At 37.5% G+C, this 26,106-nt stretch overlaps 2 protein-coding genes across 2 annotated transcripts; one reads left to right on the top strand and one right to left on the bottom strand.

Annotated features, from left to right (window-relative positions):
• The first annotated feature begins 16,531 nt into the window (after positions 1-16,531).
• LOC113276605 (sulfite oxidase-like) lies at positions 16,532-19,719 on the top strand. The gene is made up of 12 exons (XM_026526226.1): positions 16,532-16,753; positions 16,953-17,068; positions 17,184-17,246; positions 17,330-17,366; positions 17,448-17,529; positions 17,764-17,882; positions 17,998-18,093; positions 18,281-18,391; positions 18,487-18,588; positions 18,896-18,943; positions 19,056-19,271; positions 19,386-19,719. The coding sequence occupies exons 1-12, from the start codon at positions 16,679-16,681 to the stop codon at positions 19,500-19,502; spliced, it is 1,182 nt and encodes a 393-aa protein (XP_026382011.1). The 5' UTR covers positions 16,532-16,678; the 3' UTR covers positions 19,503-19,719.
• Positions 19,720-19,744: 25 nt separating this feature from the next.
• Positions 19,745-22,407, bottom strand: LOC113276604 (probable arabinosyltransferase ARAD1). Its single transcript, XM_026526224.1, has 4 exons — positions 21,840-22,407; positions 20,963-21,259; positions 20,757-20,852; positions 19,745-20,526 (listed from the first exon to the last, which is right to left on the bottom strand). Exons 1-4 carry the CDS (start codon positions 22,350-22,352, stop codon positions 20,110-20,112), a joined length of 1,323 nt encoding a protein of 440 aa, XP_026382009.1. The 5' UTR covers positions 22,353-22,407; the 3' UTR covers positions 19,745-20,109.
• Positions 22,408-26,106: the final 3,699 nt, after the last annotated feature.

Genomic DNA, 26,106 nt, shown 5'->3' with positions numbered 1-26,106 from the left:
ACACCCCTCAAGATATGACCATTAAGCACAAGTTCAAAAGAACTCTCCCCCATTTGATGTCATTCCCGAAGGAACAACAAGAGCGACCTTATTTTCAAAAGAAAATAAGGATTTTTATTGGACACCAAAAACCATAAGAATGATTTTCTATATCCAAAAACTCAATCAAATTAATCACAAGTAAACCCATGATTAATTTAATCGGAATATGCAATCAAATTAAACACAAAAAGTGATCAATTCAACTGATTATGCTCAACATAAGAGAACTTATGGAGACACGAAAATACTCAACTAGATTAATTACAAGAGAACCCATAATTAATCTAATCGGAACACACAACTAAACTAATCACAAAGGTAATCAATTTAATTGTCATTTATTTTTCTCGACATAAGAAAACTTACAAAGCAATAACTAAATAACCAAACAAGATGATTAATTTAGTTCAATATGCTCGGCATAACATATCTCACGGAACAACAACTAAGCAAAAAATCAACTTGGTTGTATAGTGCTCAACATAAGATATATTACGAAGCCTCACATTAATACATAAAATATGGATCAGGGATGATCAATACTGCGGAATACACAAGAATTCATTCTATTTTCCATCACTATTTGCATAACGATATTTAATAGATATAATCAATACTTGAATACCGATCACGAACGACTTTACTTTTGACAAAGTATGGGACAAACATAGTTCACGGTCGTAAACCCCAATATCCCATAACAGATTGTAATATAACAAATTATAAAGATTAATACTGCAAAAACATCATCTTCCAAAAAGTTTTAGAATTTAAACAAATAAACCTAAAAAAGAACAAGAAGATGAAAAATAATAGCTATGTGTAGTCACAATCATTGCTATTCCATCACTAGTTATTCTTCCAACTAAATCAAAAAGAAGACATATGATAGACACATTTTTGTGTTTGAATTGTCCTCAGTGTCTCTATTGCTAGTGCTTGATTTTGTACTTATTATGGTTTTTTTATGTTTGTGTAGTTGTTTTTGGAGAAATACACTTGTGTGGAAAAAATTGCTCAAAAAGTGCTATTTGGACCCCTGGAGGACAATTGCTATACGGACCCCCATTTTTGCTAAGTGTCGCCCACGTCTATATGTAGCCCATTTTTGTCCACAACACCCATCGTTCTCAAATTCAAATTTTCAAAATTGGCGGGAAAATTATGTTTATCACTGTCAAATTTCAATCAAGAATTTGGAGGTGTTATAGGGAGACTAAATGGCTGAAAATTTATGGAATTGTTCCTGGGACATATACAAAGCTATTACAAGTGTTTTGGTCGATCAAATTTGGCTGAAAAATCTGTGAGAAGAAAAAAGGGCAGCACGTGCATGAGAGGAACAGTTCACGGGATTGCATGAGTTTTGGAGAATTTAAACGTGTTCTGCTCATGTGTGATGACTCGAGCAACACTCTGGACCTTGACAAAGATAAATAAGGAGATTTTGCAGATGTAGAAACGCGTGAGAAGCTAAATCAGGGAAGAAAATATTCCCAAAATATTTTCTTTACTTCCCGAGTTCAATGAAGAATATTGAGCGTGATTAAATGAGGCTGAGGAGTATAAATAGATTGTCGGGACGGAGAATTCCTGCTAGGGAGAGTTTAGAGTAACAACAGAGGAGATTGATCGTGTTGCAGAGAAAACTTTTCTGCTGCTGGTAGGAAGAACACGAAGAACAAAAGACCACCAGAGGCAGTCGTTTATCAACAGTGACAACGACAGCCACACGAGGGTCGCAGAGATACAACAACAGCAGTTCTTTTCTATCGTTCTTTGTAACAGTGTTTTGCAACAATTATAAACGTTGCAAACACCCGATTTTCATACTTAGCAAAAAAAAACAAACCGATTTTCATTATTTTCTCTCCATTTCATCTTTGTAAACAAATTTTGAGCATGAATCAATACTTTGAGCAAGTTTATACAATGATGAGCTAAACCCATCCTCTGGGGCGACGGAGGAAGCTATTTCGCCAATAAATTGTGGTAATCTCTATTTTATTTAATTTATCAATTATTATATGATTATTTGCCTTGATAAATAAATAGAAAAAAATGGTTTTTGTTAAACAATTGTTATTTCAATTGATGGAGCATGCTAGCCTAGGGTTTTGATGTCCCATACTTTCGATTTACAATTGTTATTTCTAAAAAATCAACTTTTGCAGTATTTAGAATCAATTTGAATGAAGGATTTGCATAATTATAATTAGAGAATATAAATCACTTTGATATTGGTAATTAGTGGAATCCATAGCCCCAGTCTTCTCCATATTTTTCATATCACTTTTATTTAAGTTTCCTATATTTTTATTTAAAATTAAGTCTAAAATCTGCTTTCACAAGTCTTGAACGAATCTTATTACTACAACAACTTTGAAAACACATCAAATTTTTGGCGCCGTCGACGCGGACTTGTCTTTAGGCTAGAGTTTTTAGATTTATTTTTTTTAGGTTTTTATTTTATTTGTTCTTCTTTATGTTTTTGGGTTTTTGTCTTTTTCTTACAGAATTCAGAATTTGGAGCGAAATAAAATTTTGCCAAAGCTTTTGGTGAATACTTAAAGACTTCGAGTGAAAGGCAAAGCGAAAGGAGCGAAAGAAGAAGATTATTTTATAAAAAATAGAGAAAAAAAAAAGAGACATTTTTATTTTTGTAGATTTTTATTTTTTTTAGACTTTCTTTTTCTTTTGCACTTTATATTTTTGGACTTTGGACTTTAAATTTTGGGACATTATTTTTTAAACCCTATGGAAGGGTAGTTAAATATAAACTGTTTGCAGAGAAGGACGGTGATTACGATATCACCTCGGCCCCTCGGGTTCGTACATGACATAGGAGTCGTGGCCCGAGTCGACTACAAAGGTTCATCCCCCGTACGGGAGGTAAGTTTGTCGAAACACTCGCGAATCCCCTGTCAGCGAGTTACTGTCTTCCTTCGTATGCATATATGTTGAGGACTTGAAAACGGCTGCTTTAATTTCCTAGTAAAGGGCAAGGACTGGCCATACAAGATAAGGGTTCGGATTTCATCACCGTTCTCTTCTTGCCCGCCTTAGGAAAACGACACCAAACGCGAACCTAAGCCTAAAATTTTGACTAGAACGAGACCGATAGGGTAACGAGCTTAACAGGAAAGTCATTCGAAAAATATTGGTTACTCTTTTAAGCATACTTCGAAGTTCTTGACGGTTTCTGTAAGTTGAATGCGTGACTGCGCCGCCTTGTAATACCGGTGAGGCCTTGGGTATCAAAGCTCCACCGAGCTTCCCTCGCCTCTATTCAACTTACTTTAACTCGGATTGATTCCAGAGGGGTTTGCTTAAATTGTAACGAATTCCCGTTCGAAGGATTAGAAGCTGGTCTAGAAACAATCTAAGTGGAGCCATCATGCTTTTTGTTTGCTAGAAATCAGTAGGTTTGCTGTGGTGGAGTCAGCCTTGTTGTGTTTGCATAGAACATCCCTTCCTTTTTAGGACTTTTCTTTTTGATTTTGTTTTTCTAGTGTATGCCCGAAGTTTTTAAACGGGCTTGGAAAAGAAACACTCTAGGTCTTTGATTAGTGACAAACCTAGTAGTTCTTCTTGTGAAGGCGGGGAGCTCGAAGACTCTTCTTTTGAGAGCCCCGTTTTTGGAAACTTCAGTTTTGAGAATCTGTCTCTTCGTGAGGAAAGTACCCCTAGTACTCCTAGTCCTTTGGTAGTGCCAGAAATGGCAACTTTGAAAGCTTTGCTAAACCCAACTAGGACCTCTCGTCCGTCTTGTATCAAGTTAGCTGAAACCGAGGCAAATTATGAACTGAAACCTGGGACTTTACAGATGCTCCCAATGTTTTTAGGGAAGGAGAATGAGAACCCCTATTTTCATGTTAGGGAATTTGAGGAAGTTTGTAGTACTCTGAAAATTAAAAACCTAAGTGATGATGCGTTGAAACTTAGGTTATTCCCCTTTTCCTTAAAAGATAAAGCCAAATCTTGGCTGTATAGTTTGGACTCTGAGTCAATTGAAACCTATGACCAACTTACTTCTGCCTTTATACATAAGTTTTTCCCAAGGCATAAAACATCGTCTATTAGGACACAAATATGTACTTTTGCCCAACAAGAGGGAGAATCTTTATATAGGTACTTAGAAAGGTTCAATGACTTGATATCTCAATGTCCTCATCATGGTTTGGAGAAGGTTAGGTTAGTTCAGATCCTCTACGAGGGTTTAGATTATTCAACAACAACCATGGTTGAGTCCTTATGCACAGGTGGGTTTGAGAATAAAACTGTTGATGAAGCGATGACATTTTTGAATGAAATCGCCGATAAGACCCAACAATGGGAAAATAGTAGGGAACCCCAGAAAAAATTCTTCTAAGTAGAGGAAATGTTAATAGGAGAAGGATCTCATGAGTCAGATGCCAAAATAGCAGCTATAGCCAAAAGGTTAGAAGCCTTAGAATTAGGTCATTCTAGTGGTAGTAGTGGAAGAAATGAGCCTTTTTGGGAAGGCCATGCTGTTGAAGAGCAAGCCAATGCTCTTTATAACAACACTAGGTTTGATAACCGACAGAAGTTTGACCCATATTCAGAAACCTATAACCCTGGCTGGAGAAACCATCCAAACCTTTCTTGGTCCAAGGGCCAGAATCAAGGTCAGTCTAGTAATGCTCAGGTTCCCCCAGGTTTTGGCTATACTAAGAATCCTTCAGCTCCGGCACAGTTTCAGAACCCTTCGGATAAGAAGATTATGAGTTTAGAAGAGTCTCTTGCTTTGTTAACTCGTAACACTGTGCAGTTTCAGCAATCTGTTGCTCAAGGTTTAGAAGAAAATAAGAGAATAGGTCAGGCTAACTCTCAGGCTATTTCCGAGTTGAAAACCCAGGTTAGTCAGATAAATGAGTCTTTAAGAGAAAGAGGTAAGTTTCCTAGTCAGACTCAACCCAACCCTAGAGGAATTAATGAAATAGGTGAAAGACCATCTGATCATGTGAATGCTATTAAAACCCTTAGGAGTGGTAGAGTGATAGACAACAAGGTTTCCATGCCTGATAGTGAACATGTGTAGTTCACCCTTCTGAACCAGAAACTGAGGAGACTGATAGAGTCTCTAAAGAGACCAATGAGGGTCATATTGAGCCCGGCTTTGTCCCTAGAGCCCCATTCCCACAGCTGCTAGTTCCAACTAAGAGGGAGTCCAATTTTAATGATATATTGGAGGTTTTTAAGCAGGTAACTATCAACCTTCCACTACTAGATGCAATTAAGCAGATTCCCTCTTATGCCAAGTTTCTCAAGGATATGTGTACGCGAAAGCGAAAGCTTAATGTCCAGAAGAAAGCCTTTCTAGCTAGTCAGGTGAGTTCTATTATTCAGAATACCACTACTCCTAAGTATAAAGACCCAGGGTCCCCTACCATTTCTTGCACAATAGGTAAATACCGTGTTGAGAAAGCGTTGCTTGACTTAGGAGCTAGTGTGAACTTACTACCATATCATGTGTACCTTAAGCTAGGACTTGGTGAGATGAAACCTACCCAGATGACACTTCAGTTAGCTGATAGGTCCGTTAAAATTCCTCGTGGTGTGATCGAGGATGTTCTCATAGAGGTTGACAAGTTTATTTATCCAGTGGATTTTGTTATCCTAGATACCCAACCTGTCCCTGACCCAGAGAACCAGATACCGGTAATTTTAGGTCGCCCGTTTTTAGCTACATCCAATGCGATCATTAACTGTCGAAATGGTATTATGAAATTGTCTTTTGGTAATATGACTATTGAGCTGAACATTTTTAATATTAGTAAGATACCCTCTGAACTAGATGACTCGAACATAGAAGAGGTGAACATGATAGGAACATTAGTCGAGGAGTCATTACCAAACACTTTGTTAGAAGATCCATTAGAGAAATGCCTAGCTCACTTTGGGATTGATTTTGATGATGATAATGTGATTAATGAGGTAAATGATTTGTTAGATTCAACACCTTTGTTAGATACTAGTAATAGATGGAAACCTAAAGTCGAACCACTACCAGTTTCTAAGTCTACCCTAGTTCCTTCATTAGAAGAGCCTCCTAAGTTGGACCTAAAACCATTGTCAGATTCCCTGAAATATAGGTTTTTAGGCCCGTCTGAGACTTTACCTGTGATTATTTCTTCCGACTTGGGTAGTGACCAGGAAAGTAGGCTAGTAACCGTCCTTCAAAACAACAAGGAAGCTTTAGGGTGGACCATAGCTGACATTAAGGGTATAAGTCCCACTGTTTGTATGCATCAGATCTATTTAGAGAGTGATACCAAACCTTCTAGGGAGATGCAACGTCGACTAAACCCTAATATGAAAGAGGTAGTTCGAAACGAGGTCCTTAAATTGTTATATGCAGGCATTATCTACCCCATTTCAGACAGTAAGTGGGTCAGCCCCGTTCAGGTTGTACCCAAGAAATCTGGTATTACTGTAGTCCAAAATGATAACAATGAGTTAATCCCGACCCGAGTGACCACGGGTTGGCGTGTTTGTATTGACTATAGGAAATTGAACAAGGTCACTAGAAAGGACCACTTTCCCCTTCCCTTCATCGACCAGATGCTAGAGAGATTAGCTGGACATAGTCACTACTTCTTTTTAGATGGCTACTCTGGATATAATCAGATCGTTATTTCCCCAGAAGACCAGGAGAAAACCAATTTTACCTGTCCCTTTGGTACCTTTGCGTATAGACGCATGCCTTTCGGGCTTTGTAATGCCCCTGCGACTTTTCAGCGTTGCATGATGAGCATATTTTCTGACATGGTAGAACGGTTCTTAGAGGTCTTTATGGATGATTTTTCAGTGTTTGGTTCGTCTTTCGATGAGTGCTTGCATCATTTATCACTAGTGTTGACTAGGTGTAAGGAAAAAAATTTAGTGCTTAATTGGGAGAAATGTCACTTCATGGTTCGTTCAGGAATTGTTTTAGGGAATATCATATCTTCTAAAGGTATAGAGCTAGATAAATCCAAAGTTGACCTTATTAAGACTTTACATGTCCCAAAAACCGTAAGAGATATTAGGTCATTCTTAGGGCATGCAGGTTTTTATCGTCGATTCATTAAGGATTTTAGCCTAATTTCTAGACCTCTTTGCAATTTGCTTGCAAAAGATGTTAAGTTTGTATTTGATGATGCTTGTTTAGAGGCTTTTGATAAGCTTAAGAATTTACTCACTACCGCCCCCATAGTCCAGCCACCCAACTGAAATCTACCCTTTGATATCATGTGTGATGCTTCAGATTATACTATTGGTGTTGTGCTAGGTCAGCGAGAAAACAAATTACTTCATGTGATTTACTATGCTAGCAAAACTCTGAATGATGCCCAGTTGAACTATACCACTACCGAGAAGGAACTGTTAGCCATTGTGTTTGCCTTAGACAAGTTTAGACCCTATCTCTTAGGTTCTAAGATCATCATATATACTGATCATGCTTCTTTGAAATATCTTTTGTATAAGAAGGATACAAAACCTAGATTGATTAGGTGGATCCTTTTGTTGCAAGAGTTTTCTCCAGACACTATGGACAAAAAGGGTGCCGAAAATGTTGTAGCAGACCACTTGTCTAGGCCAGTTTGTTAGTTCCCCTGATGATTCCCTTCCTATAAGAGATAGCTTTCCTGATGAACAATTGTTCTTTGTTACCCAATTACCTTGGTATGCGAATATAATGAACTATCTTGTTACTGGTCGAATGCCCCAACATTGGGGTAAACAAAATCATTCTAGGTTTTTATCTGAGGTTAAACACTTCTTTTGGGATGATCCTTATTTGTTTAAGTATTGTCCAGACCGGATTATTAGGAGATGTATACCAGAGAGTGACCAGTCCAGTATTATTTCCTTTTGTCATGATCATGCTTGTGGGGGTCACTTTAGTGCTAAGAAAACTGCTGCTAAGATATTGCAGTGTGGATTCTATTGGCCTTCGTTGTTTAAAGACTCCCACAGTTACTGTGTGACTTGTGAACGTTTCCAGAAATTAGGAACCATTTCACGTAGGAACATGATGCCCTTGAACCCTATTTTAGTTGTGGATGTCTTTGACGTGTGGGGTATTGACTTTATGGTTCCGTTTCCTAAATATTTTGGTAACTTATATATCATTGTCGTTGTAGACTATGTTTCTAAGTGGATTGAGGCAGCTGCGTGTAAAACCAATGACCATATGTTGTGATTGAGTTCTTGAAAAATAATATACTTACACGTTTTGGTACACCGCGAGCTATAATTAGCGATGGAGGGTCGCACTTTTGTAATGGACCTTTTAGGCTTTTGATGAATAAATATGGTATTATACATAAGGTAGATACCCCGTATCATCCACAGACTAGTGGTCAGGTAGAAGTTTCCAATAGGGAGATAAAACGTATATTAGAGAAAACAGTTAATCCTAATCAGAAAGACTGGTTGTCTAGGCTTACTGATTCCTTATGGGCTTACCGTACTGCGTTTAATACCCCCATTGGAATGTCGCCTTATCGGATTGTTTATGGCAAGGCATGTCACTTACCTATTGAGTTAGAACATAGAGCTTATTGGGCTGTTAAGCAGCTAAATTTTTCACTCGACAAGGCAGGAGCCTATATGAAACTCCAGCTCAATGAGTTGGAAGAGATTCGTAGAGATGCATACGATAGTGCTAAGGAGTATAAGAACAAAATGAAACTTGTGCATGATAGAAATATCTCAAGAAAGTCATTTTCTCCAGGTCAAAAATTTCTTCTGTATGATACCCGCTTGCATCTTTTCCCTGGGAAATTACGTTCTCGGTGGACGGGTCCTTTTATTGTTCGCATTGTCTTTCCTCATGGAGCTGTTGAGATCGAGACACCGGATGGTAGTAGTTCTTCGAAGGTTAACGGTCAGAGATTGAAACCCTTTTTAGAGCCCTTTCCTACAGGTGATATTGAGGAGGTCCCTCTGGAGGACCTTGTTTACCCTTGATTGACCATCGAGGCGATTGTATGTTGTTGTATATTAGTTTTTGATTTCTCTCTTCACCCAGGTACTATCTTTCCGACTTCTCTCTTTACTAATTCCTCATGTTACTTTACTGTTTGGTATTGCTCTTTCATTAGAAACATTGAGGACAATGTTAGATTTAAGTTTGGGGGTGGGGAAGAAACTTTTTGTTAGATTTTAGTTGCAATAAATAAGCTCCAGAGCCTAGAAATTTATGCTTATTAAGGTTGGCACTAACCAATCTAAGTGGATGGGAACATCTTGGTTGTAGGAGTTGAGGAACCAATCTGATTATATGGAAACATCTAAAGAGTCTATTCATAAAAGCACAGAGATCAGGTGTTAGAATTAAAAAAAAACATGGTAGTTTCGCCATATCTCGTTGAATCCTAATCCTTCTGTTTTTATTTTTTAAGTGATTTGGTGGGGCACACGATTCAAGTTGTTACCTTTGCTAGGGCGGAATAGAGTGATTGAGATACCAACATCAAAAAAAAAATGAGAAAAAAAAACCCCAGACCATTAGACCAACCGGAATAAATTCAATAAATTCGACCACTGGTGCCCTTGTATATGCCAGTTGTGTTGACCTAGAGTTAGGTTTATCGACCATTGGTCCCCTTGTATATGCCAGTTGTGTTGATATTAGTCAGACCGGTATTTCAGTCCATTAGGATAGGTTCACCTTGGCAGAGGCCTTCAGACAGATATGGGAAACACCGTTCACTTTTAATCATCTCTTTATCCATCTTCTTAATCTTTCCATGTGATTGGTTGACTCCGGTTATGATGTACAGAAACTATCTGAGTAGAGCTCTGTCACTTATATATGAATTTTAGTATGCTGAGTGCAAACTCGTGCACAACAATTGGAATTTCGCATCAGGGTACTTCCTCCTGTAGTCAATGAGAGTATGCCAACCAAGGAGATTCTTTAGTGCCTTCCAAGGTTCTGCGTAGATAGCTAGGGTCTGGAGTAATGGTTTTGTGGGTACACCTCTGGTAAACCCTCCGGAGACAACACTCCGCCGCTAGGGCCACCTAGCGGTTTAACGGCTTGCTGCACGTGCTAAGTGTAGTCATTTTTATTTTCTAGATTAGATTTGCTCGAGGACTAGCAAATAATAAGTTTGGGAGTATTTGATAGACACATTTTTGTGTCTGAATTGTCCTCAGTGTCTCTATTGCTAGTGCTTGATTTTGTACTTATTATGGTTTTTTTTTATGTTTGTGTAGGTGTTTTTGGAGAAATACACTTGTGTGGAAAAAGTTGCTCAAAAAGTGCTATTTGGACCCCTGGAGGACAATTGCTATGCGGACCTCCATTTTTGCTAAGTGTCACCCACGGCTATATGTAGCCCATTTTTTTCCACAACACCGATCGTTCTCAAATTCAAATTTTCAAAATTGGTGGGAAAATTATGTTTATCACTGTCAAATTTCAATCAAGAATTTGGAGGTGTTATAGGGAGACTAAATGGCTAAAAATTTATGGAATTGTTTCCTGGGACATATACAAAGCTATTACAAGTGTTTTGGTCGATCAAATTTGGCTGAAAAATCTGTGAGAAGAAAACAGAGCAGCACGTGCATGAGAGGAACAGTTCACGGGATTGCATGAGTTTTGGAGAATTTAAACGTGTTTTGCTCATGTGTGATGACTCGAGCAACACTCTGGACCTTGACAAAGATAAATAAGGAGATTTTGCAGATGTAGAAACGCGTGAGAAGCTAAATCAGGGAAGAAAATATTTCCAGAATACTTTCTTTACTGCCCGAGTTCAATGAAGAATATTGAGAATTATGGCGTGATTAAATGAGGCTGAGGAGTATAAATAGATTGTCGGGACGGAGAATTGCTTCTAGGGAGAGTTTGGGAGAGTTTAGAGTAACAACAGAGGAGATTGATCGTGTTGCAGAGAAAACTTTTCTGCTGCTACTAGGAAGAACACGAAGAACAAAAGACCACCAGAGGCAGTCGTTTATCAACAGTGACAATGACAGCAACACGAGGGTCGCAGAGATACAACAACAACAGTTCTTTTTTATCGTTCTTTGTAACAGTGTTTTGCAACAATTATAAACGTTGAAAACACCCGATTTTCATTATTTTCTCTCCATTTCATCTTTGTAAACAAATTTTGAGCATGAATCAATACTTTGAGCAAGTTTATACAATGATGAGCTAAACCCATCCTCTGGGGTGACGGAGGAAGCTATTTCGCCAAATTGTGGTAATCTCTATTTTATTTAATTTATGCAATTATTATATGATTATTTGCCTTGATAAATAAATAGAAAAAAAATGGTTTTTGTTAAACAATTGTTATTTCAATTGATGGAGCATGCTATCCTAGGGTTTTGATGTCCCATACTTTCGATTTACAATTGTTATTTCTAAAAAATCAACTTTTGCAATATTTAGAATCAATTTGAATGAAGGATTTGCATAATTATAATTATAAAATATAAATCACTTTGATATTGGTAATTAGTGGAATTCATAGCCCCAGTCTTCTCCATATTTTTCATATCACTTTTATTTAAGTTTCCTATATTTTTATTTAAAATTAAGTCTAAAATATGCTTTCACAAGTCTTGAACGAATATTATTACTACAACAACTTTGAAAACACATCAACATACTAGGCAAAAATATCTTTGAGAAATTCTTTATCATTCCCGAACTCCTTGTAGTCAACAACCATTGGAACATAAGGTTCGTGGAGATAAGAGTTAATATCAACAAACCGTCTTGGCTGATGATATCGAGCCAGGGCTTTCTGAATTTCCAAAGATCTTAAAACGCAAGACTTTATTTCACGAATCTCCTTTCTTACTTCCTTCAACTCATCAAGAACATCAGAAAACTTCTGAGAGTTAGAAGGGACAGCCCTTGGCTTTCTTGTATTCCTCATCTTTCTTTTCAAGGACGGAGTTACTGGAGATTTCTCTTTTCCTTGATTGATGGCTTAACAATCATGTTGACATCTTTTGCATCCAAAGATATGATGCTTAGAGAACAGTTATAAACAACTGGTTTTTGTGAGTAGAATTCACAATCTCATCAAGCAGTCTTAAGATATAAAGGATTTCAAAGAGGAAAAATGAATGTAGGATTCACAACCTTTAAACAGGTTCGTGGACGTCCAACTTTAAACCCTATAAAGAGTATAATTGTCGATAATAACCCTTTATTTGATAGACAGGAAAAATAAACCTAAGAAAAAAACCTTTTCCTAAAGCCTGGGCGGTACACAATCTTATCTTTTTTGATCATGCACATGAGAAAAGATTTACCAAACAACACAATTAAGTTGTGTTGTGGTGAACGACAATTTGTCCATCATTTTCCTCTTGAGAGGAATCCTCTGACTTCTGTCTATCAAAGCGATTTGACCATACCTTCTTCTCTAATGGTCTTATTTTGTCTTTGAAAACCAACTTCTTAGACGAAAATAAAATCCTACATACCTCAGCAGTCTTCTGGGCAAGTTTAAGCTTCCTTGCCAATCGATTTGCTCTTCGTTGAAGTTTGTTGGCGTGCCTCACTTGATGTTTGTACTTGTAACATCTTGATAGTTCATGACCCTTCTGAGAACAAAACGAGCACGTCAATCTTGGATAGTATTCAGGCATCTGTGGTGTGAAATCAACTAGACACGTAGTAGATCCTGAAACATTACAAACAGAGTTTCCAAAGGATCGGTCAATTGATTCTTCCAGCTTGATTGGATTCTCTTCTTCACCGAAACCATCAAGGATGATATATGTATTGCTACATTTATCAAAATCAATGTTTTCACATAGAAGACCAACACTTGATTTCCTATCTTCATCAGAATCATAGATCTCAGACATTTAATCAAGTGTTACAACAAGACCTTTGTTCCCAGTGTATTTTCTATGATTTGGGCACTCGTTTGCAAAATGACCAAAACCTTTACACTCAAAGCACTGTGGCATATCCTTGTCATCAGCCTCGTCAGCATCCCTGTTTTTAGGAGGAACGCGATTATGAGGTTTATCTGATGACCTGGATTTGTCTCTTGAAAACCGTTTAATTTTCTTCAATAGAAGATCCCTAAACTATCTTGTGATCAAGGAGACTGATTTGTCAAGATCTTCATCCGAAAAATCACCCTCTGACTGATCATCCTCAGAGACATAAACACTTTTATTTTTATCAAGTAATTTAGTGTTCTTTTGTGCTTTGAAAGCAACATCCTTTCCGATTTTGGATGTATGCTCATGATCAAAGATCTTTAACTTTCCAACCAAAGTATTTATGGAAAGATTATCAAGGTTATTTCCCTCAACGATGGCATGCTTCTTATATTCGCATCTAGATGGCAGCGATCTGAGAATTTTCATCACAACGTCCTTTTCAGGAATAGTCTTACCCAATGCAAAAGATGCATTAAAAATTTCAGACACTCCGTGATTAAACTCATCAAATGTATCTTCATCTACCATACGAAGGTTCTCCCAATCAGAATTAAGGTTTTGAAGCCTAGCTTCCTTTTCACTAGAGTTACCTTCAAATACGGTTTCTAAGATATCCCAAGCATCTTTAGACCTAGTGCAATTTGACACATGGTGTTGAAGATTTTGGGTAATGGAATGTATGATGGCATTCAAACCGTCAGAATATTGCTTTGCAGCAAGTATCTCGGCAGGACTATATTCACCAATATTCTTGGGAACGTTTACTTCTCCAACTGGCACAACGGGAGCATCATAGCCATTAACAACATATACCCATGACTGAAAATCACGCGCTTGAAGAAAATCTCGCATATCAATTTTCCACCATAAGTGATTAGAGCCATCGAAGACTGGTGGTACGTTAATAGAGATAGTACCTCTGTCCATAGAGTCATATCGCTACAAACACAGACTTGTAAGGTCTTAAACGTGTTTGCCTGCTTTGATACCAATTGAAAAGGCGGGGGTCTAACAACACCACCCAATATTTCGCTTAGCAATTTGTATGGACAAACTCAAATATACTTTTAAGAGAATCAACAAGACTCAATCAATTAAAAGTATATCAACGAGTTTATATCTCTCTTTTGATTTGATTTACTCAAGCAGGAACTGCGAGTTCTAATCAAATACAAGGAATAACTTGGATGGTACCAAAGACCAATATCCAAGGATCAATCAGTGAAAATCAACAACCAAAGGTTGGATTATTCTAATTGATGATCTAAACGTACAACCTGTATTATTTCAATTATAAAGATAAAACAATATAATGCGGAAATTGAAATAACACAGACACCAGAAATTTTGTTAATGAGGAAACCGCAAATGCAGAAAAACCCCGGGACCTAGTACAGATTGAACACACACTGTATTAAGCCGCTACAGACACTTGATTCCCTTAGCTGATCTCACCCACAACTAAGAGTTGCTACGACCCAAAATCGAAGACTTAACAAAAAACAAATATGTCTCACACAGACAAGTCTATCAAAGGATCAATATGTCTCCCATAGATAAACACTAAAAGGTTTTGTTCCTTCTTTTGATAATAATCAAGGTGAACAGGAACCAATTAATAATCCGGTCTTATATTCCCAAAGAACAGCCTAGAGTTATCAATCACCTCACAACAATCTTAATCGTATGGTACCGAAATAAGATGTTGCGGAATCACAAACAATGAGACGAAGATGTTTGTGATTACTTTTTATATCTTTCCTATCGGAGATATCAATCTCAAGCCAATCAATCTGATTGTACTCGTACGATAGAAGATATAAGATCATATCACACAACTATGATAAAAGTAGTATCGGTCTGTCTTCACAGTCCCAATGAAGTCTTTAAGTTGTTAACCTGGTTTTAGAAGAAGAAAACCAAAGGTTAAAGGAGAACCGACTCTAGTATGCAAAATAGTATCACACGTGAGGTGTGGGATTAGTTTTGCACAGATACTAGAGTTCCCCATATATAGTCTTTCAAATCAGGTTTTCAATTAAGTTACCCTGGTAACAAAGCAATCAATATCTACCGTTAGATGATAATCTGATTTAGATTCAAGCAAATATTTTTCAACCGTTAGATCGAAAACTTAGCTTGTTACACATACTTGACAATGCACGCTTCTAGGTTTGTTAACCGTACCCAAACGTATGCACTTGTTAGTTCAGCAATAGTTAACCAAAAGGTTAGCCATATGAGCATTCCATATCAACCACGTTCTTCTTCACCATAACTAGTTCAAATGACTTCAAATGAACTAGTTAGAGAGTTGCTCAGTTGCAAGGAAATCTCATGTACTACACAAGACACAATTGAAGCAAAGATGATTTGATTCACTTGAATCGGTTCATGAAATTTTATAGCCACGGTTTGCAAACTGCATTCCTTGGTCTTTTTAAGTTTAAGTTCAGAAATCATCTTCAGATATATAACCTTCTCAAGTTCGCAGACTAGGTTCGCGGACTTAAGTTACCGGGTAGAGTTTACAAACTCCAGCAAATATTCTCGGGTATGAGAACTTCGCCGGTTCGCGGACTGGGTTCGCGGACTTAGTTTCACGCAAATAGTTTGTCAACTCCAGTAGAAATTCTCGGGTTTGAGAACTTCAGCAGTTCGCGGATTGAGTTCGCGGACTTGGCTCACGCCATTCTTCCGGTTCTCTTGATCAACAAAGTTCGCAAACTTTGGTTCAAGGAATAAGACTTATACATAAATGTGTTTCCACAACAATGCTTATGTCCATCATTGGTTATGTAATCTAAACTCTCATTTCAATCATTGAAACATTCTTAGAGGACGTTATACAGTTGTTACACCATTTCTCGTCAAAGCAATTTTCAAGATGATTGAAACATATCATGACTTTCGTCACATGGTAAAGATAAACTTGGTTAAAGCGAAAAGCTTACCAACTCATATTTCGAGATATAGATAGGCGAGGTACACTCGGCTCAAAATACCAAATGTGTATAATCAAAGTCTATATATATAGCATACGACTTCTTGTCTCAAAGAGTAGGAGATAGAGTAGATATACTTTTGAGTGATAGATAAGTTCAAGTCTTCACATACCTTTTTGTCGAGAAGTTCCACCGGTTCCTTGAGTAGTTCTTCTACTTGTATGATGAATCGCCATGAAGTCCTTGAGCTCAACTACACTTTCTATCCTAATCCGAGACTTAGCTATAATAGATTAGAAATCAAGACTTATAATTTTGATCACTAACATGACAAACATGTTTGAGATAACAACGCATGCGAGTTCGACCGAACAATGCTTTAACAAATGTCTCTTCTCCTTTTGTATCACAGGCTCCCCGGATAGTTTGCTTGATGAAATGTCTTATTTACACACACATAAAAAAAAAAAAAAAAACTTATTTTGCTTTCTCATGGTCAGAATTTTACTCTTCCAGGTATTGCCTAATTCGATTTGGATTTCGATAATTTTGAGAAATGAATGGGCTCCAATTTCCAAACACGCTGTTCAAGTAATAAAGTTTCTTAAAAACCTCAGCATTTTGGTTTTCCGTGCAACCAGGAATCTAACTCATTTTTTAGTAGTCTTCTTAGATTACGTCCTTTGCCTATACCACTACTACTCTCTCTCTTTCTTTCTCTCATCTCCTTGTCTGATCATACGGAGATGCCTGGCCTCACAGCACCTTCAAATTATTCCCAGGAACCTCCTCGTCATCCATCTCTAAGAATCAACGCCAAGGTGACCATCCCTCTCTCCCTCTATTGATTGAATCAATTTTTGATATTTTAAAATTGGGTTCTCTTTGGATCGATTAAGAAATTTTGTTATTTTTTCTAAGGCTTTAATAGGGATTCGAAATCTAGGATCAAATTTTGAGTTAGAACTGGGAAGGTTTTTTTAATATTGATTCTGATCAGGACGTATTTGAATCAAACAGGAGCCTTTTAATGCCGAGCCCCCGAGGTCAGCTTTGATATCGTCGTATGTAACTCCTGTGGATTTTTTCTACAAGAGAAACCATGGACCAATTCCAATTGTTGATGACATTAGCAGGTTATACTTTCCTCTTAGTTCAGTTCAACGGGTTGTGGGCTTTCGACCTTGTACATTGGTTGACAACCATTAAACTGATTAGGAACTACGTTTTTGTTTTTGGTGTTTGGAACAGATATTCTGTCTTTGTCCGTGGATTGGTGGAATGTCCCAAGGAGCTTTTTATGGCTGATATTAGGTGAGGGGTATTTCCCTCTGAGATCAGAAAGGAAACAGTATGTATATTGGTTTTTGACTGAAATTTCACTATGTTGCGTGCAGAAAGCTCCCAAAATACGAGGTCACTGCTACTTTGCAGGTAAATTGAAAGTGTCATGTTGAGGATAAGTTTCCTGATGGCCATGAATGCTTCATTCTGACCCTTTCTTCTATTAAGTAGTGTGCAGGTAATAGAAGGACTGCAATGAGTAAAACAAAGACAGTGAAAGGTGTTGGCTGGGATGTTTCGGCTATTGGAAACGGTAGGTTTCTTTTCTTGGTTTTGTGGTTTTAGATTTTCGACATTGGTAGCCTGATATTAATACCATAGACTTGAATTGTGCAACAGTGTGAATAATCATTTTGCTGGGGTTCCAACTAATGTTCATCAAAATCAGTTCTGTGGATTGTAATTTGTGCTAATTTTGATAATATCTAAAACCATCCTTTTTTTTTTATCTGTATGATGATTTGATCTTTTTGGGCATCCTTATCAGCGGTTTGGGGTGGGGCGAAATTATCAGATGTCCTTGAACTTGTAGGCGTACCCAATCTGACAACAACCACCTCATCGGGAGGAAAGCATGTTGAATTTGTCAGTGTTGACAAATGTAAGGTGAGATCAGTGCTTTTCTAAGTTTTGTTCTAGTACTTGTGTTGATTGAGTCCCTTAGCGTCAGTGAAAGAGTTCATGGATTCATATCTTTTTGTGCACTTATTTGTTTCTCCAGGAGGAAAATGGTGGTCCTTACAAGGCATCGATTCCATTGATTCAAGCTTCAAATCCTGAGGCTGATGTATTACTTGCATATGAGATGAATGGAGAAGTAAGAAACTTGCCTTATCTACGTGGATGATCTGCTAAGCATTTCTTCCATCTATAATTTTTAAATGAAGAATGCGATTCACTGTCCATGTGTTTTATTTTTCTCGCGCCAATAATCCAATGTTTAGAAATTTTGTTTTTCAAACTGCATACTAATTGAAAATTACCACCTTGTTGCCGTGCCAAAGGCTCTCAACAGGGACCATGGGTATCCACTGCGTGTAGTTGTCCCCGGTGTCATTGGTGCCCGCTCTGTTAAATGGTTGGAGTCTATCAACATAATTGCAGAAGAATGTCAGGTAGGGAACTAAGATCTTAAGTATGTAAAATGTTAATCTCTCTGTCTCTTCTTTCCCGAGGTATTAATATTTGATATTTCCTTGTTATGTAACAGGGTTTTTTCATGCAAAAGGACTACAAGATGTTTCCACCTTCAGTTAATTGGGAAAACATCGATTGGTCGTCAAGAAGGCCACAAATGGATTTCCCTGTCCAGGTAGATGTACAGAACATATTGCTGCAGGATTGAGGCTTTCAGATTTGGCTTTTATAAGGTTTCAACCTCTTAGATATATGAGACCAAAATGCAATCAACTGGCATCATTTTGTCTATATTCTGAAAAGTTTTACAATTTTGTCTGTTGGCATGTTCTCTCTCACATAATCTTGTAGATATTATGGTTAATTGTCTAGATTAAGCAAAATATTTCTTCAAGCTTCTTATAGCGTTTTAACGAAAATATGTGGAAAGCAAGAATTATCCAAAACCTTACTAATGCTCCGAGAATTGTCTGGATATATAGTGTGTTATTTGTTCACTGGAGGACGTGAACGTGGTGAAGGAACAAAAGGTTAGTACTGTCCTCAGGTATTTGAGGTTCTCCATCGGCCGAGCTGGTGATGTGAACTAATTTAACACTTCAATGGCATGTCGTGTCACCCTTAGTTGTAATTCTATTGCAGATAACTATTTCTGGATACGCGGTTTCTGGAGGTGGGCGTGGAATCGAGAGGGTAGATATATCGATTGATGGAGGAAAGACATGGGTTGAAGCTTCTAGGTACCAAAAGCCAGGGCTGCCGTACATTGCAGATGATATAAGCTGTGACAAATGGGCATGGGTGTTTTTTGAGGCCAGAGCAGAAATCCCCAAGAACGCTGAGATAGTGGCAAAGGCGGTACGCATTTCTTGCGTTTCCTTTCTGTATCAGCTCATGCCCCTGAAACTTGGTGTACCTGATCAATTTTGATAGTATTGTTTTTCTTACCTTTTCTTGCTAATGGGTGTACAGGTTGATACATCTGCCAACGTCCAACCTGAAAGTGTGGAGGTTATTTGGAACTTGAGAGGAATAAATAACACTTCTTGGCACCGAGTCCAAGTGCGGGTGGGGCATTCGAGCCTTTAACGAGACAAGCGGTTGTGAAAATATAAGTTGTTTTTTTAGTATTTGGAACAGAAAGAAAACATTTGATATCATTCTGGTCTACCAGCTGACTTAGCTTGTGTTCGGTGGCAAAAGGAGAATGTGTAAAGTAATCTAGAGTTTGGAAGTTTATTGTGGAGATTATGGTTGCTTCTGTAGTTTTGTCTGCTTAATAAGATGGCAAGATTATTGCATAGCTTTTCCTAGTTGCAACATCTGACTCATGAAACAAAAAAGATGATCTGACGACTAAATGAGTACTATTACAATCTACAGTAGAATTTCTGGGAAAGAATCAGACATTCTCAGAAAACAACCCTCTAATATAAACTAGATCCGCACCAGCAAAGTAAAGCCGAATACATGCGAGTATAAGCTCTGATACATAATTTGCAGAAAAATTGCACTATATGTTACACGAATTTGGAGAATATATCTATGGTTGAGGTAGGCTGAAATCTGAATTTGGTAATCCCTTCAAAGGGTTGTTTGTAAAATGAATCTGAATGATGGTGAATGTACAGAATTCACAAGAATCGCAATCAAAATGGTCATCTCCTTCTTCGGCTATCCCACCAATCAGGGATTTTCAACCCCACCAATCAGGGATTTTCAACCTCCGGCTCCGATGCTCCGAGAGCTTGGCACTGGGAAGCTTTTGCCTTATCTGTCTCCACAACATGCTGACAGCATCTTCCTTCTTTGGCGGGTACTGATATTCGTAATGACAAGAGATATTCTTAAGCTTCCTCCACATCTCTTCCCATCTATCTTTTGAGACTTGACGGAGCTGCCCAACCATGTAACCAGGTTCCAACGCCTCTTTTACGGAGAAGAAGAGTGAAAATTGAGTGTAATCAAGCTCATCCTCAAATGGTAGCTCAATCTTGTCACTTACGATTACAGGAACACAATGGCTCACAATGGCATCAAAGAGTCGGTTGGAGGAAGGTGTGTCCCCTGCAGGGTTCAAACAGAACTTCGACGAACGCATACCTTGTGATGACTGAAAGAGCAACAGAAACATATACCAAATGAAGAAATACCGGTCAAAAATGTAAACTTTATACAGTCTTATTGTAAAGAGCCAATCTGAAACAGAGAAATAAGTACAGAAACTTGTTTCAGTCCTCAAGTATAGAGTTTTGGGGTGGAAAATGACAAATTTCGGCCTCATTTAAGAAACAAAAAATCAGCAAAAAACTGGTACAGAATACTGAATGGAAAAGAGATTACCGCTTTTATGCTGTCTCCATTTGCAAAGCTGTTTTCGTAATGAACATCATCGACATTAGCTAATATCTTGGCCAGCTTGGCACGAACAATTCCTTCCTACAACATGACAGGTTACAAATTGGTTCTTGCTCACAAAATCTAGAAAACTGAAAGAAACAGGAGGAGCTGAAATCTCATGATTCTCAGAAATCACCAATCCAACTTACATCTTTTCTGAATGTCCTACCCCTGAAGAAAAGAAGTGTTGTACGAGATTCAAATGGGTTTGAAGAATTGTCATCTGTAAAAGACTCCACCACATGTACATATGGTGCCACAACATCTTTACTCAGGCGTGACATGGTTTTTGGGTAGCGTCCAAAATCTGCAACAATAAGAATAGATGCGTTCACCTGCTCCCTCAAAAATCTGAAAGAATTCGGGTGATGCATTGGAATTACGTGGTCTCTGCCTCCAGACTTCTGCCAGAAGACGGACTTCCTTAAAATCTCCATTAAGTCAACCTTCAACAAGCAAGTATCAAGCCTTAGGAGGAGCCAAATAAAATAAACACATGAAAGATAGTAATCCTACATTCCTACTGGAAGAGAAACTCGCTCAGAAGGGTTTATAACAACCCTACAGTCGGTTAAACAGGTAGAAATTATTTATGAATAACTCTTTTTCCCTTGTTTCTCAATTACAATTTCTGTATTTGACGAAATACATAACATTAACCACCAACATTGGTAGCCCATTATTTTACCAATTTCATCAGAAGTCATACTACATTTTCAGCAAAAACTCTAAATCATCCACATGATAATGAATTCTAATTCCATTAACTTGGTAAAAAATTAATAATGATAACTCTTTTTCCCCATGTCATATAAGGACATCCTAACTAATTCAGTTTTTGTGCATATCTAAAACTGCCAAGTAGATATACAAAATACCAATATGCTCTAATATCAAATTTGAATAGATAGAAACCCTCCCTACCAGTTGAATCCACCAATTCAAACACAAGAACTTACTAAATTTACAGAAAACACACAGAGTCAAAAAAACAAGTAAACAAGTAAGAATTATAATTATATATACCTGTAATTGCTTATCAACTTCTGTTTCAGGATCTGTCATATTATGCCCATGACTATTAAAACTCAATGATGAAAAAAACGGTACAAAGAAAACATCGGCAGTATCTGGATCAAATACCCTAACAGCTTCTCTTCCATCATTTAAACTCCCACCATCATACAGAATCGAAGCCATCAACCAATACTCAACACTGTGTTGTTTCTTTAACCCAGAATTATTTGGCCATGATGGTAAATTTGACGAATTCACAACAACACTTTGGCTATCATTAGATGAAAAACTATGACTAACCATTGCAAAATTAAATCTATTTGGTAATTCATACATGTGTACCCTAATTGGTGATAAAGATTTGATGTTGTTGTTGTTACAAAGGGAATTTGGAAGTGGGAAGAATGAAGATCTAAAATCAACTGTACCAATGAATAGATAAACAGAGATGAAGAGAAGAAAGAAGAAGACTATACATGTCAGAATTGATTTTCCTTTACCCATCATCGTCATCATCATCATAGATGATAATTTCAATCTTTTTCTCTAGATTTTGATTTTTATCGACATTTGGTTTTTCTTCTCTTTGGGTGTTAATGTGTCGCTTTTAGTGTTTACCACTCTTTTTAACAATATACTGTTTGTCGTGGTTAGGTGAAAATACCTAAACTGCCCCTACAGTTTGACATTAAATCAGTCGCGTACGGGGGTAGTGGTGTACTGGAGGAAACGTTTCTGTTTTGTAACTTCGAGAATGACCTGATTAAAGTTTCATTTTCGATAGGGCTGTATTTTTCAGGTTACCCAATAGGGCTATGACAGGTGATGATACGCATTTTATATACGAGTACTCCGGTAGGGGTCTTGGTTGGTCAACGGTGGTCCATATGGATGAGACTGTGGACACTCGAAACATGTAGATCTCAAAATTCAGAAGCTAAAATAGCTCCTGTAGCCTAGGAAATGTACAGTATATTTGACATGTTCTAAGAAAACATTGTTACTTGCTCAACAATGGGGAAACTAGTTGACTTATGGGATCATAATGACGAGGGACATTGTTGAGATAAATAAGTAAGTAATGGGTTAAGAATAAAACAACACACTGTGCTTTTCTTTTTTCCTTTTTCTTTTTTACCCAAAACCTGGTCCCATCATGTGCAAACTTGTTCTCCTTGCCATGTGCTACGACCCTAGTGATTATACTTTCCTGTGTCGCATTGAACAATATTTTGAAGCAACTCCGTCTTTCTTAGCATGAAGTTAGTTTGTTAAAGGGGATAATTTTCCGAGGAAGGAGCATCCACTGAAGCTTCCTTACGCAATGTAATCTATAAAGAATCCTGTTATTCGGGCTGAGATTTTTGGTGTGCATTGGGTCATGAAATAATAAACACAATCCATCATACGCCTTCCGTCCCAAATGAGATAATCTAGTTGTATCTTGCACAATTCTTAAGACAATGAGGAAAGGGGAGTGTGTTTAAGTATTTTTTTACAATTATATCCTTATTAATAAAACCTAGTAAAAAATTTAGAAATGATTTATCTCTTAAACTATACCACGGTTTTTCGTAAACTTTATTATACAGTTGAAAAGCGTTATATACTATCAAATTTTACATATTTATCGTAGTAACAATAATCAATTAAAAGGGTAGTTTGAGAAATATCCCCTTGATTAGAGAGATGGCTCATCTATTTTGGGACAAAATTTAAAACCAACTAGCTCATTTAATTTGGGACGAAGGGAGTATTATTATCTTTAATACCTAATTGATGTGGTTTTTTATGTTGTTGTAGATAGTGGTAAAAGGTTGTCGTTCCCTCAGACTTGTGAAGATTTGTTTTAGACTTAAATTAAAATAAAAACTCAAGATGAAGTTGTTATCAAGATTATAAAAAGCACCGAGACTCAGGATTCCACCATTGACCAATTAAGTGATTTAATCTAATCAATACTCATGCAATTCTTTGCGTTTAAAGTGATTCTAATATATTGCCTCTAGTAGATTTTTGAAATAACAATTGTATACATCAAGCATGAAACATCAAAAGTCTTAAACTAAGCATGCTCCATCAAAACGTATCACAATCATTCAATAAAAATCAATTTTCCAATATTAGTTCCATGCAAATAATCATAAAAGAAATTGCAAGAATTAATTAAAATAGAAATATACCACTTTTCATGGAACAATGACTTCCTCCGTCGCCTCGGCTAAGGGGTTTAGCTCCTCATATTATTCACATACTCAAAATAGGTTTTCATAGCTCAAAAGGGTGAAAAACAAGAGAAAACTAGTTAAGCAGACAGTTTGCAACGGTGTATAAGCGTTACAAACAGTTGTTACAGAAACGATATATGAAAACTGTTGTAGAAGAAACGACTGTCTCTGGGAGTAGTATGTTCTTCGTGTTCTTCCCCTACACCAGCAGAACTGAATGTCTGTAATTTCAATTTTGAGCTTTCTGTGGTAATCTAAACTACCCCAAACTGTTCGTAACCCTTTTATGACTTGCAACCAACCTATATATAGGCAACAACTCTCAAGTAAACCCTAAACAACTCAAGTTTATCTTGATTATTCTTTCACAGCAAGTCCCGAGAATAATTCTCTCTAGCTTTCTATGCACGCGTCTTCCAAGTTTAATCCAACGTACCAGAATCTCTCAATGATGGTATCCTCAATCATATCCATCAGTATACTGTTAATACTTCACGTAACTTCCAATTATAGTTGAAGAAAATCCCGAAACTTCCTTATCCTCTGTTTAGCTTGAACTCGACGAAATCTCACGACTTTATCGAATCTGACAGACTTACAAGTCCTGTTTTATAGAAACAGGCTTAACTGACTCCAAAGCGACAACCAAATCCGATTGTATCTCAGACAAAACCAAATCCAGAAGTTCGCTACAAGCCGTGAACTTCCTACACCTATGTTTCCTTCTCCCGGATTATTCATCCCAATTCATTCGACCCAAACACACGTAACAACCCTGTAATGTTCTAGGAAGTCCAGCCCAACGAAAATCAGACCTTGAATCTCTCTAAAACTCTGTTGAATTCCGAACCCTAATCTGCAGGTGTGTAGGTTCATTTTCCCGCCAAAAAAATCTGTTTGAAATGTGAAGAAGAAGGGTGCCCCCTATCCAGAGTAGGGGTGCCGATAGCAGGTGCCTTTGGGATGTCCTGAGGGTGCCCCTTAGTAATTCGGGTACCCCTTATCCATAGTGAGAGTCCGAATAGCAAGTGTCCTCCGGGTGCGCTTTTCGACAACTTTTCGAGCATATTTTTCCAAAAATGTTTATTGGAAAAAAATACCTACACATAAAACACCATAATAAGTACAAAAATGAGCACTATCAATATATAGAATCGAGACAAATTGGACACAAAAATGTGTCCATCAAATGCCCCCAAACTTATTATTTGCTAGTCCTCGAGCAAAGATAAAATAGAAAAATAAAATCTAACTCACGGACGCAGGCATCGTCGATTGCATTTAGCATATGCAATAAGCCTTTAAACCCCTAGGTGGCTCTAGTGGCCGAGTTATAGTCTCGGGAGGGCTTACCAGAGATATACCCACAAAACCTTTACTCCAGATCCTAACTATCTACGCAGAACCTTGAAAGGCACTAAAGAATCTCCTTGGTTGACATACTTATTGACTACAAGAGGAAGTACCCTGATGCGAAATTCCTATTTTTGTACACGAGTTTGCACTCAAGCATACTAAAATTCATATATAAGTGACAGAGCTCTACTCAGATAGTCGTACTATGGACATCAATATCCGGAGTCAAAACTAATCACATGGATAGATCAAGAAGATGGATATAGAAAATATAGATGGTTTTGATGTTTACTAAGTGAACGGGGTTTCCCATATCTGTCTGAAGGCCTCCGCCAAAATGAACCTATCCTAATGGATTGAGATACTGGTCTGACTAATATCAACACAACTGGCATATACAAGGGAACCAGTGATCGATAATCCTAATTCTAGTTCAACACAACTGGCATATACAAGAGAACCAGTGGTCGACTTTATTCACTGATTATTATTTTTTGATCCGTTTGGTCTAATTGGTCTGGTCTTTTTTTTCTTCTCCTTTGTAACTCAATCACTCTAATTCACCCTAGCATTGGTAACAACTTGAATCGTGGGCCCCACCTATCACTTAGAGAAACATGGTTTAAAAACAAAATAAAATAAAAATAGAAGTGAAAAGGACTCAACGAGATATGGTGAAACTATCATGTTAT

Source organism: Papaver somniferum, chromosome 4 (genome assembly GCF_003573695.1).
Source record: "Papaver somniferum cultivar HN1 chromosome 4, ASM357369v1, whole genome shotgun sequence".
NCBI classification, from domain to species: domain Eukaryota; kingdom Viridiplantae; phylum Streptophyta; class Magnoliopsida; order Ranunculales; family Papaveraceae; genus Papaver; species Papaver somniferum.
This window is presented reverse-complemented; position numbering and strand designations above follow the sequence as displayed.

What these genes read in the sequence shown, in the direction of transcription:
- LOC113276605 (XM_026526226.1), top strand. Translation starts at nt 16,679, where the DNA reads ATGCCTGGCCTCACAGCACCTTCAAATTATTCCCAGGAACCTCCTCGT. An exon ending in CTCTAAGAATCAACGCCAAG is followed by an intron (nt 16,754 to 16,952) that starts GTGACCATCCCT and finishes TGAATCAAACAG; the next exon opens with GAGCCTTTTAATGCCGAGCC. An exon ending in TGTTTCGGCTATTGGAAACG is followed by an intron (nt 17,530 to 17,763) that starts GTAGGTTTCTTT and finishes CATCCTTATCAG; the next exon opens with CGGTTTGGGGTGGGGCGAAA.
- LOC113276604 (XM_026526224.1), bottom strand. Translation starts at nt 22,352, where the DNA reads ATGATGATGATGACGATGATGGGTAAAGGAAAATCAATTCTGACATGT. An exon ending in GTAGGACATTCAGAAAAGAT is followed by an intron (nt 20,853 to 20,962) that starts GTAAGTTGGATT and finishes GTCATGTTGTAG; the next exon opens with GAAGGAATTGTTCGTGCCAA. An exon ending in ATGGAGACAGCATAAAAGCG is followed by an intron (nt 20,527 to 20,756) that starts GTAATCTCTTTT and finishes TTGCTCTTTCAG; the next exon opens with TCATCACAAGGTATGCGTTC.